The sequence below is a fragment of the Coregonus lavaretus genome, assembly GCF_964263955.1.
Source record: "Coregonus lavaretus genome assembly, chromosome: 1".
Classification (NCBI taxonomy): domain Eukaryota; kingdom Metazoa; phylum Chordata; class Actinopteri; order Salmoniformes; family Salmonidae; genus Coregonus; species Coregonus lavaretus.
The window spans coordinates 71,318,427-71,330,693 of record NC_139988.1 but is presented as its reverse complement, the minus strand read 5'-3'; the positions used below and the strand labels follow the sequence as shown (position 1 = coordinate 71,330,693).

The 12,267-nt window shown below is 42.5% G+C and overlaps 1 protein-coding gene across 1 annotated transcript in view; it reads left to right on the top strand.

Annotated features, from left to right (window-relative positions):
- The window catches only part of LOC311128125 (nucleolar transcription factor 1-like), a 28,781-nt gene extending 17,755 nt beyond the window's left edge, over positions 1-11,026 (top strand). Inside the window, exons 11-16 of the mRNA XM_084160101.1 lie at positions 1,800-1,924; positions 2,175-2,370; positions 2,603-2,650; positions 3,515-3,574; positions 9,961-10,041; positions 10,133-11,026. Of these exons, the coding sequence (XP_084016227.1) occupies positions 1,800-1,924; positions 2,175-2,370; positions 2,603-2,650; positions 3,515-3,574; positions 9,961-10,041; positions 10,133-10,228 (606 nt within the window). The 3' untranslated portion in view covers positions 10,229-11,026. The remainder of the gene's footprint in view (positions 1-1,799; positions 1,925-2,174; positions 2,371-2,602; positions 2,651-3,514; positions 3,575-9,960; positions 10,042-10,132) is intronic.
- Positions 11,027-12,267: the final 1,241 nt, after the last annotated feature.

Here is a 12,267-nt window from a genome sequence, read left to right as displayed (position 1 = left end):
TTGGCCGTCATCTTGAACTTCTTCCATTTTCTAATAATTGCGCCAACAGTTGTTGCCTTCTCACCAAGCTGCTTGCCTATTGTCCTGTAGCCCATCCCAGCCTTGTGCAGGTCTACAATTTTATCCCTGATGTCCTTATACACAGCTCTCTGGTCTTGGCCATTGTGGAGAGGTTGGAGTCTGTTTGATTGAGTGTGTGGACATGTGTCTTTTATACAGGCAACGAGTTCAAACAGGTGCAGTTAATACAGGTAATGAATGGAGAACAGGAGGGCTTCTTAAAGAAAAATTAACAGGTCTGTGAGAGCCGGAATTCTTACTGGTTTGTAGGTGATCAAATACTTATGTCATGCAATAAAATGCAAATGAATTACTTAAAAATCATACAATGTGATTTTCTGGATTTTTGTTTTAGATTCCGTCTCTCACAGTTGAAATGTACCTATGATAAAAATTACAGACCTCTACATGCTTTGTAAGTAGGAAAACCTGCAAAATCGGCAGTGTATCAAATACTTGTTCTCCCCACTGTATATGTACTGTAATTGATCAGCTAACAAACAAGCAACAAAGAGTTGTTGCCCCTGCCCTGGGCATCCACTCAACCTACTGCCAGTCAAGTCAATGGCAATGCAGACGTAAGGATAACTAGGCCTAGATTTAGAAAACATTTTACTTTACAATTCTAAGCAAGGAAGTGTAAATGGTATTCATCCAGCTAGCCAGTTATTTTAACATTCAGAAAACAACATATAAAATCTACATGCCTAGCTAGCTAGCGAATTAGCCTGTTTGTCCCATTGACTTAGCATGGGTTTAGGTTAGCATGGTATCGATTAGCATGCACCCCAGCGTGGTTAAACATGACAAACTAAACGCAGTATGTACAGTGCATTTGGAAAGTATTCAGACCCCTTGACTTTTTTCACATTTTGTTACGTTACAGCCTAATTCTAAAATTGATTAACTTATTTTTTTTCCCTCATCAATCTACACACAATACCCCATAATGACAAAGCGAAAACAGTTTTTTAGACATTTTTGCAAATATATTAATAAAAAACATACTTTATTTACATAAGTATTCAGACCCTTTGCTATGAGACTCGAAATTGAGCTCCGGTGCATCCTGTTTCCATTGATCATCCTTGGGATGTTTCTACAACTTGGTTGAAGTCCACCTGTGGTAAATTCAATTGATTGGACATGATTTGGAAATGCACACCTGTCTATATAAGGTCCCACAGTTGACAGTGCATGTCAGAGCAAAAACCAAGCCATGAGGTCGAAGGAATTGTCTGTAGAGCGTTGAGACAGGATTGTGTCGAGGCGCAGATCTGGGGAAGGGCACCACAACAGGACAACGACCCTAAGGACACAGCCAAGACAACGCAGGAGTGGCTTCAGGACAAGTCTCTGAATGTCCTTGAGTGGCCCAGCCAGAGCCCGGACTTGAACCCGATCTAACATCTCTGGAGAGACCTGAAAATAGCTGTGCAGCGATGCTCCCCATCCAACCTGACAGAGGTTGAGAGGATCTGCAGAGATGGAGTGAGGAAACATTTGAGATGTGAATGGCCAACATTTTCTCTCACTTGAGCTCAAAAACGTCTGCTATGTTTTCCAAAATATTTTAGAATGGCAGATTGATCACATGACCAATATCTACACTCTGATTGGAGGATTCCTAAACATTGCTCAGCAATATTGCCCCCCAAAATTACCAATGTATCGTGGCCTTTAGTCATAATGTGGTCATAATGCTGTCAGAAACATGGGGCTTGTGTGTGTCCAATCAGACTGTGACAGATAAGGAGCAGCAGCACATCCTAGTGGAGAACAGGAAAAGCGTGCAGACCTCAACGTTGGCTGCCCAAAAGGGGATGAAAATTAAGTTTCAAGGCGAGCCCAAGAAACCACCTGAGTGAGTATCCCTGGCTGTGGCCCAACTGTTCTCCTTATAAGGGATCTGAGTTTGTTAAAGTACTTCTGAAATACTTACTTCTTATAGTTTTGTGCAGTGCAGATGTATCATAATAATAATTTTATCTGCCATTCAAAATGTATGCAGTCATTATTCCCCCCATTCCCCAGTTTCAGCATTGAGTGTGACCCCAACCTCTAGCTTTGGAAACCCTTCCCCACCTCACTGAACCTCCCCCCTTCCTGAACAGGTGGGGTCACACAATGTTCTACAGCGAGAAGATGGCGGAGCTGAGAGCCGAGTCGAGCCACCTCAGCTCCAGGAAGTGCATGGCCGTGGTCAGCCCACTGTGGAAGAAGCTGTCCCAGAAGGAAAAGGAGTGCTACCAGAGAATGGCCCAGGAGAGGACCAGGGAGTACCAAGTAGAGCTACACAGCTGGTTTAATGTAAAGTCCATTCACTCTCTGGTTGTTTCCCACCTGGCACCCTAATCCCTATATAGTGTCTACTTTTGACCAGGGCCCGTAGAGCTCTGGTCAAAAGTAGTGCACTTAGGAATAGGATGCCATTTCGGACGAACCCTCTTTCTTTTAGATTAAATATGACCACTGTTATGATTTGAGGTCTATCTGTAAGTTTCTACTGTTAACTGGTGATCTTACTATTTACATTTTTCAGACCATGTTCCCAAAGGAACAGGCAAAGTACTTGGAGCAAAACCCAAATGTAAGTAGAGATAAAACCAAGAGGAAATTGATGTGTGTGTATATAGAGGTGTGTGTGTGTATATAAGGCCCTATAAAATGTTAGATTTTTCCCCAAATTCCGTTTTCTCCGTTTAGTTTTTTCAGGTTGACATTTCCCCCTGTTTTCATTCAGGTTTTCGCTCTCAAAATCACACTTTTTTTAATAGAAAAATAACTACATTGGATGTTGTAAGTCTACAACAATGCTTAAACCACATCAGGCGACCACTTTTAGGTCTGGAAGGAATTTAGATGTTAGGGTGTAGTTAGTTAACCTCTAATTCCAGTGCGGACCTAGCAAGAAGCTGTTGTTTAGCTGTGTTTTTGTAGCACACGTGATGGTAGAGTTTGCAAAACAAATACCCTCTGGATTGATGCAAATAATCATGATATCATTCTGCCAGGTAAGCATAGACTACTTTGTAGTTAACATTTAGTTGAGTTTTTGGGAAAGCCTTTCCATCTACCAGATGTCTTTTCATTAGCATTTCCACTAACGGCTACACAAAGTGGTAGGCGCGCACACCTCGCATACACAGACGGGGAATTCTCTTTGCCTCTTGAGAAAGTTGCAGGAAATACGAATCACTGATGCATTCTGTTCATGTCTTATGATAAACTTGGAAGTTAATTAATTTTCAATACATTTAGTTGATTCCCTACTAAGTTCAATACATTTTGGAATATTCTTGAATTCCGTTTTAATGTCTGGATTCCGTGATCCTTGCGAGTTCCCGGCACCACAGATTTTATAGGGCCCTATGTGTGTGTCTGTCTGGTTGCGATTGGCGTGAGTTATCTTTAGCGTTGATGTTGTATGTGTTAATGTGTATCTCTTCTTCAGAAATTGAAAATCCTCGACAACCCAGAGCAGGGAAGGATGGCAAAGCAGGGCAGAACATCAGTAAGTTAACACACCACACGTTGTCACCTCCACAACAACAACACAACGTGACGACAAATTACACGTGCTGATACAGTGCCTTCAGGAAGTATTCACAACCCTTTACTTTTTCTACATTTTGTTGTGTTAGAGCCGAATTTAAAATGGATTAAATTGAGACTTTTTGTCACTGGCCTACACACTATACCCCTTAATGTCAATGGAATAATGTTTTTCAAAATTCATAAAAAATTAAAAGCTGAAATGTACATTTACATCATTTAGCAGACGCTCTTATCCAGAGTGAGTGCATACATAATTTTATTTTTAATTTTTTCATACTGGCCCCCCGTGGGAATCGAACCCACAACCCTGGCGTTGCAAACACCATGCTCTACCAACTGAGCTACATCCCTTAATGTCTTAAGTAGTATTCAACTCCTTTGTTATGGCAAGCCTAAATAAGTTCAGGAGTAAAAATTTGCTAAATAAGTAAAAACGAAAAAGTCCGTTGTACAACTGAATGCATTCAACATTTAACCCAACCCCTCTGAATCAGAGAGGTGCGGGGGGCTCCCTTAATCGACATCCATGTCATCGGCGCCCGGGGAACATTGGGTTAACTGCCTTGCTCAGGGGCAGAACGACAGAGTTTTACCTTGTCAGCTCGGGGATTCGATCCGGCAACCTATCGGTTACTGACCCAACGCTCCTACCCGCCAGGCTACCTGCCACCCTTACATAAGTTGCATGGACTCACTCTGTGTGCAATAATAGTGTTTAACAGGATTTTTGTATGACTACCTCACCTCTTTATCCCACACGTACAATTATCTGAAAAGTCACTCAGTTGAGCAGTGAATTTCAAACGCAGATTCAACCACAAAGACCAGGGAGGTTTTCCAATGCTTTGCAAAGAAGGGCACCTACAGTTAGGGGGAAAAAAGTATTTGATCCCCTGCTGATTTTGTATGTTTGCCCACTGACAAAGAAATGATCAGTCTATAATTTTAATGGTAGGTTTATTTGAACAGTGAGAGACAGAATAACAACAACAAAATCCAGAAAAATGCATGTCAAAAATGTTATAAATTGATTTGCATTTTAATGAGGGAAATAAGTATTTGACCCCTCTGCAAAACATGATTTACTTGGTGGCAAAACCCTTGTTGGCAATCACAGAGGTCAGACGTTTCTTGTAGGTTGCCACCAAGTTTGCACACATCTCAGGAGGGATTTTGTCCCACTCCTCTTTGCAGATCTTCTCCAAGTCATTAAGGTTTCGAGCCTGACGTTTGGCAACTCGAACCTTCAGCTCCCTCCACAGATTTTCTATGGGATTAAGGTCTGGAGACTGGCTAGGCCACTCCAGGAACTTAATGTGCTTCTTCTTGAGCCACTCCTTTGTTGCCTTGGCCGTGTGTTTTGGGTCATTGTCATGCTGGAATACCCATCCACGACCCATTTTCAATGCCCTGGCTGAGGGAAGGAGGTTCTCACCCAAGATTTGACGGTACATGGCCCCGTCCATTGTCCCTTTGATGCGGTGAAGTTGTCCTGTCCCCTTAGCAGAAAAACACCCCCAAAGCATAATGTTTCCACCTCCATGTTTGACGGTGGGGATGGTGTTCTTGGGTTCATAGGCAGCATTCCTCCTCCTCCAAACACGGCGAGTTGAGTTGATGCCAAAGAGCTCGATTTTGGTCTCATCTGACCACAACACTTTCACCCAGTTCTCCTCTGAATCATTCAGATGTTCATTGGCAAACTTCAGACGGGCCTGTATACAGTGGGGGAAAAAAGTATTTAGTCAGCCACCAATTGTGCAAGTTCTCCCACTTAAAAAGATGAGAGAGGCCTGTAATTTTCATCATAGGTACACGTCAACTATGACAGACAAAATGAGAAAATGTTTTCCAGAAAATCACATTGTAGGATTTTTTATGAATTTATTTGCAAATTATGATGGAAAATAAGTATTTGGTCAATAACAAAAGTTTCTCAATACTTTGTTATATACCCTTTGTTGCTATACCTTAGCCACTCCTTTGTTGCCTTGGCCGTGTGTTTCAGGTCATTGTCATGCTGAAAGACCCAGCCACGTTTCATCTTCAATGCCCTTGCTGATGGAAGGAGGTTTTCACTCAAAATCTCACGATACATGGCCCCATTCATTCTTTCCTTTACACGGATCAGTCGTCCTGGTCCCTTTGCAGAAAAACAGCCCCAAAGCATGATGTTTCCACCCCCATGCTTCACAGTAGGTATGGTGTTCTTTGGATGCAACTCAGCATTCTTTGTCCTCCAAACACGACGAGTTGAGTTTTTACCAAAAAGTTCTATTTTGGTTTCATCTGACCATATGACATTCTCCCAATCCTCTTCTGGATCATCCAAATGCACTCTAGCAAACTTCAGACGAGCCTGGACATGTACTGGCTTAAGCAGGGGGACACGTCTGGCACTGCAGGATTTGAGTCCCTGGCGGCGTAGTGTTTTACTGATGGTAGGCTTTGTTACTTTGGTCCCAGCTCTCTGCAGGTCATTCACTAGGTCCCCCCGTGTGGTTCTGGGATTTTTGCTCACCGTTCTTGTGATCATTTTGACCCCACGGGGTGAGATCTTGCGTGGAGCCCCAGATCGAGGGAGATTATCAGTGGTCTTGTATGTCTTCCATTTCCTAATAATTGCTCCCACAGTTGATTTCTTCAAACCAAGCTGCTTACCTATTGCAGATTCAGTCTTCCCAGCCTGGTGCAGGTCTACAATTTTGTTTCTGGTGTCCTTTGACAGCTCTTTGGTCTTGGCCATAGTGGAGTTTGGAGTGTGACTGTTTGAGGTTGTGGACAGGTGTCTTTTATACTGATAACAAGTTCAAACAGGTGCCATTAATACAGGTAACGAGTGGAGGACAGAGGAGCCGCTTAAAGAAGTTGTTACAGGTCTGTGAGAGCCAGAAATCTTGCTTGTTTGTAGGTGACCAAATACTTATTTTCCACCATAATTTGCAAATAAATTCATAAAAAATCCTACAATGTGACAAAACAAATTTTTTTTCTCAATTTGTCTGTCATAGTTGACGTGTACCTATGATGAAAATTACAGGCCTCTCTCATCTTTTTAAGTGGGAGAACTTGCACAATTGGTGGCTGACTAAATACTTTTTTTCCCCACTGTATGTGCTTTTTTGAGAAGGGGGACCTTGCGGGCGCTGCAGGATTTCAGTCCTTCACGGCGTAGTATGTTACCAATTGTTTTCTTGGTGACTATGGTCCCAGCTGCCTTGAGATCATTGACAAGATCCTCCCGTGTAGTTCTGGGCTGATTCCTCACTGTTCTCATGATCATTGCAACTCCATGAGATGAGATCTTGCATGGAGCCCCAGGCCGAGGAAGATTTGACAGTTCTTTTGTGTTTCTTCCATTTGCGAATAATCGCACCAATTGTCACCTTCTCACCAAGCTGCTTGGCGATGGTCTTGTAGTCCATTCCAGCCTTGTGTAGGTCTACAATCTTGTCCCTGACATCCTTGGAGAGCTCTTTGGTCTTGGCCATGGTGGAGAGTTTGGAATCTGATTGATTGATTGCTTCTGTGGACAGGTGTCTTTTATACAGTTAACAAGCTGAGATTAGGAGCACTCCCTTTAAGAGTGTGCTCCTAATCTCAGCTTGTTACCTGTATAAAAGACACCTGGGAGCCAGAAATCTTTCTGATTGAGAGGGGGTCAAATACTTATTTCCCTCATTAAAATGCAAATCAATTTATAACATTTTTGACATGTGTTTTTCTGGATTTTTGTTGTTGTTATTCTGTCTCTCACTGTTCAAATAAACCTACCATTAAAATTGTAGACTGATCATTTATTTGTCAGTGGGCAAATGTACAAAATCAGCAGGCGATCAAATACTTTTTTCCCTCACTGTATAGGTAGATGGGATGATCAATGTCAACAGGATTTACCTAGCTCAATTTCGAGTCTCATAGCAAAGGGTCTGAAAACGTATGTAAATAAGGTATTTCTGTTTTTCATTTTTAATACATTTGCAAAAATTTCAAAAAACCTGTTTTCACTTTGTCAGTATGGGGTATTGTGTGAAGATTGCTGAGGATTTTATTTTAATTTTTTAATCCATTTTAGAATAAGGCTGTAACGTAACAAAATGTGGAGAAAGTCAAGGGGTCGGAATAATTTCCAAAGGCACTGTATGTAAATGTGATATTTCAGTTTTTTATTTTTAATAAAGGTGCAAAAGTTTATAGAAACCTATTTTTGCTTTATCATTATGGGATATTGTGTATATATTTATGAGGGGGGAAAACGATTTAATCAATTTTATAGAATAAGGCTGTAACATAACAACATTTGGAGAAAGTCAAGGGGTCTGAATACTTTCAGAATGCGCTGTATATACACTGCTCAAAAAAATAAAGGGAACACTTAAACAACACAATGTAACTCCAAGTCAATCACACTTCTGTGAAATCAAACTGTCCACTTAGGAAGCAACACTGATTGACAATACATTTCACATGCTGTTGTGCAAATGGAATAGACAACAGGTGGAAATTATAGGCAATTAGCAAGACACCCCCAATAAAGGACTGGTTTTGCAGGTGGTGACCACAGACCACTTCTCAGTTCCTATGCTTCCTGGCTGATGTTTTGGTCACTTTTGAATGCTGGCGGTGCTTTCACTCTAGTGGTAGCATGAGATCGAGTCTACAACCCACACAAGTGGCTCAGGTAGTGCAGCTCATCCAGGATGGCACATCAATGCGAGCTGTGGCAAGAAGGTTTGCTGTGTCTGTCAGCGTAGTGTCCAGAGCATGGAGGCGCTACCAGGAGACAGGCCAGTACGTCAGGAGACGTGGAGGAGGCCGTAGGAGGGCAACAACCCAGCAGCAGGACTGCTACCTCCGCCTTTGTGCAAGGAGGAGCAGGAGGAGCAATGCCAAATGACCTCCAGCAGGCCACAAATGTGTATGTGTCTGCTCAAACGGTCAGAAACAGACTCCATGAGGGTGGTATGAGGGCCCGACGTCCACAGGTGGGGGTTGTGCTTACAGCCCAACACCGTGCAGGATGTTTGGCATTTGCCAGAGAACACCAAGATTGGCAAATTCGCCACTGGCGCCCTGTGCTCTTCACAGATGAAAGCAGGTTCACACTGAGCACATGTGACAGACGTGACAGAGTCTGGAGACGCCGTGGAGAACGTTCTGCAGCCTGCAACATCCTCCAGCATGACCGGTTTGGCGGTGGGTCAGTCATGGTGTGGGGTGGCATTTCTTTGGGGGGCCGCACAGCCCTCCATGTGCTCGCCAGAGGTAGCCTGACTGCCATTAGGTACCGAGATGAGATCCTCAGACCCCTTGTGAGACCATATGTTGGTGCGGTTTGCCCTGGGTTCCTCCTAATGCAAGACAATGCTAGACCTCATGTGGCTGGAGTGTGTCAGCAGTTCCTGCAAGAGGAAGGCATTGATGCTATGGACTGGCCCGCCCGTTCCCCAGACCTGAATCCAATTGAGCACATCTGGGACATCATGTCTCGCTCCATCCACCAACGCCACGTTGCACCACAGACTGTCTAGTAGTTGGCGGATGCTTTAGTCCAGGTCTGGGAGGAGATCCCTCAGGAGACCATCCGCCACCTCATCAGGAGCATGCCCAGGCGTTGTAGGGAGGTCATACAGGCACGTGGAGGCCACACACACTACTGAGCCTCATTTTGACTTGTTTTAAGGACATTACATCAAAGTTGGATCAGCCTGTAGTGTGGTTTTCCACTTTAATTTTGAGGGTGACTCCAAATCCAGACCTCCATGGTTTGATACATTTGATTTCCATTGATAATTTTTGTGTGGTTTTGTTGTCAGCACATTCAACTATGTAAAGAAAAAAGTATTTAATAAGATTATTTCATTCATTCAGATCTAGGATCTGTTATTTTAGTGTTCCCTTAATTTTTTTGAGCAGTGTAGTTTCAAACAGTGTATGCACATCAAATGACTTGCAGGTGCTGGGTACAAAAAGTAAACACATGAAATAAAGATTAGATACCTGCATGCTGACCAATACTCTAGTTGTTTCTTTGTACAATATCAGCCTGACAAAGACCTTCAGGTCGAAACATTGCACAATAAAGCGCCTAGAGCATTTATTGGGTATTGTTTATTTCATATTTGCAATACTTACCAACAATACTGCAACAAGTGCTCCTATGGGGTGGAATCCAAACTTGACATGGGCTGTGTCCCAAATGGCATCGTATTCCCTTTAAAGTGCACTACTTTTGACCAGGGCCTATAGGGTTAGGCATAATCTGAATGTAAGTGTTAAATCCCTCACTGATGTCCAATTGGGGATTTCAGCCAGTATCAGCATGTATCTCTCTCAACCTAGGACTCCGAGGACGAAGACCTGGAGGACGACATCGACACATCCAGTGATGAAGAGGAGGTAGAAGATGACTCTGATGATGAGGTTAGAGTAGACACATTTTTTATTTCATCAAGCCTTTATTTTGGGATAATTCGCCATGATAAGTATTAACACTGATCTTATGTATCCTTAGGAGGAGGATGATGATGAAGATATGACAGACAAGGAGAATTGTTCAGGGAGCTCCAGTAGTAGCTCCAGTTCCGAAGAGGACTCCGATACGGAATGATTCACGCTGTCCATAACCTAATGACTGAATTAATGTCATGGGGTTATGGATGGCAGGTAGCTTAGTGGTTAAGAGCGTTGTGCCAGTAACCGAAAGGTCGCTGGTTCTAAACCCCGAGCCGACTAGGTGAAAAATCTGTCGATGTGACCTTGAGCAAGGCACTTAACCCTAATTGCTCCTGTAAGTCGCTCTGGATACGAGCGTCTGCTAAATGACTTAAAAAATAAATTTTAAAAATGTCACTGACACTTGTGTCCCAATAGACTCAGATGTTTTTTTGACATAACATTCAGTATCTTGTATCAACAGGCCCCAACAATGTTTACTGTTATTAATAAAATCAGAATTTTCCTGTGTGGTAGTTATGTGAAAGGACCATTTATTCATTGATTTATTCATCAATTTCCATAAAAACAGAACTAACTTGTGATATAATTTAGTGCGGCAGATTATGACATTTCATGTAAAGTTTGAGATAATCATATTGCTGTTTGATCAGTATCCTTAATGAAGTGGACAAGAGGTAAGACATTCATTTGCCAGTTGATATTTTTTAATGTAGTATGACATCCGTTCACAAATTCAATGGTTTTACCTGCGCCAGGTGTGCCATCAGTTTTTTTCTTTTAGACTATCTTTGAAGTTGTGCCTCAATATTTCTGTGAAATACCTTTTGTTTATACACTAATACACAGGGCCGGATTAATGTAAGGGCTTACCGGGGCTGAAGCCCCTGGGCCCAGGCCCGTGGGTGGCCCAAGAGGCAGAAGACAAAAAAATAAAGGAAATCCATACAGTATATATGTAATATTATTTTTTTACTGCAACCGCCAACCACAGGAGGATTCAGGAGCCTGCTCTTAATGAGTGTAGACAGCCTACTGCTGCCGCTCTGCTAATCATCAGATGGGAGGAGAGATGGTAGGGGGCACACGTGGGTAACTGGGGAGCCCTGCCATGATTCGGTAACTGATTAATAAAAAATAAACTGCATAGTAAATAGATGTGACTGGTCAGTTGTGTGAGTCAGGGGCTGGGCCCAAGAGGCAAAAAAACATTTATGTAAATGTTTTATCCAACCACAGGAGCCCGCTCTCAATGTTCAAAATACACCAGAGAGCAATGCATAATTTAGGCACAGAGGATCAATAGTTTCAAAAACATTACTTGATGAAAGGTTATCACAAGCACGTACAGGTAACTGTCAAAATAAAGGAAAAACCAACATAGTGTCTTAAAAGGGTGTATGGCCACCACGAGCTGCCAGAACAGCTTTAATGGCAGGAAAATGCACCCCACCATAAAATGTAATTTGTATCCCTCATTTATTCAAGTGTTTCCTTTATTTTGGCAGTTACCGGTTGCCTACAGTCGGGAAGACTGCAATTTTGGCCAGCATGATTGCCATACACTACCAGTCAAAAGTTTGGACACACCTACTCATTCAAGGGTTTTCCTTTATTTTTTACTATTTTTTACATTGTAGAATAATAGTGAAGACATCAAAACTATGAAATAACACATGGAATCATGTAGTGACCAAAAATGTGTTAAACAAATCAAAATATATTTTATATTTGAGATTCTTCAAATTTCTTCAGCCTCCTGAGGTTGAAGAGGCTCTGTTGCGCCTTCTTCACCACACTGTCTGCGTGGGTGGACCATTTCAGTTTGCTGCAAAGAAACCACTACTAAAGGACACCAATAAGAAGAAGAGACCTGTTTAGGCTAAGAAACACGAGCAATGGACATTAGACCGGTGGACATTTGTCCTTTGGTCTGGAGTCCAATTTGGAGATTTTTGGTTCAAACCGCTGTGTCTTTGTTAGACCCGGTGTGGGTGAACGGATGATCTCCGCATGTGTAGTTCCCACCGTAAAGCATGGAGGAGGAGGTGTTATGGTGTGGGGGTGCTTTGCTGGTGACAGTGTCTGTGATTTTATTTAGAATTCAAGGCACACTTAACTAGCATGGCATTCTGCAGGACAATGAGCCAACACACCTCCAGGCTGTGTAAGGTCTATTTTACCAAGAAGGAG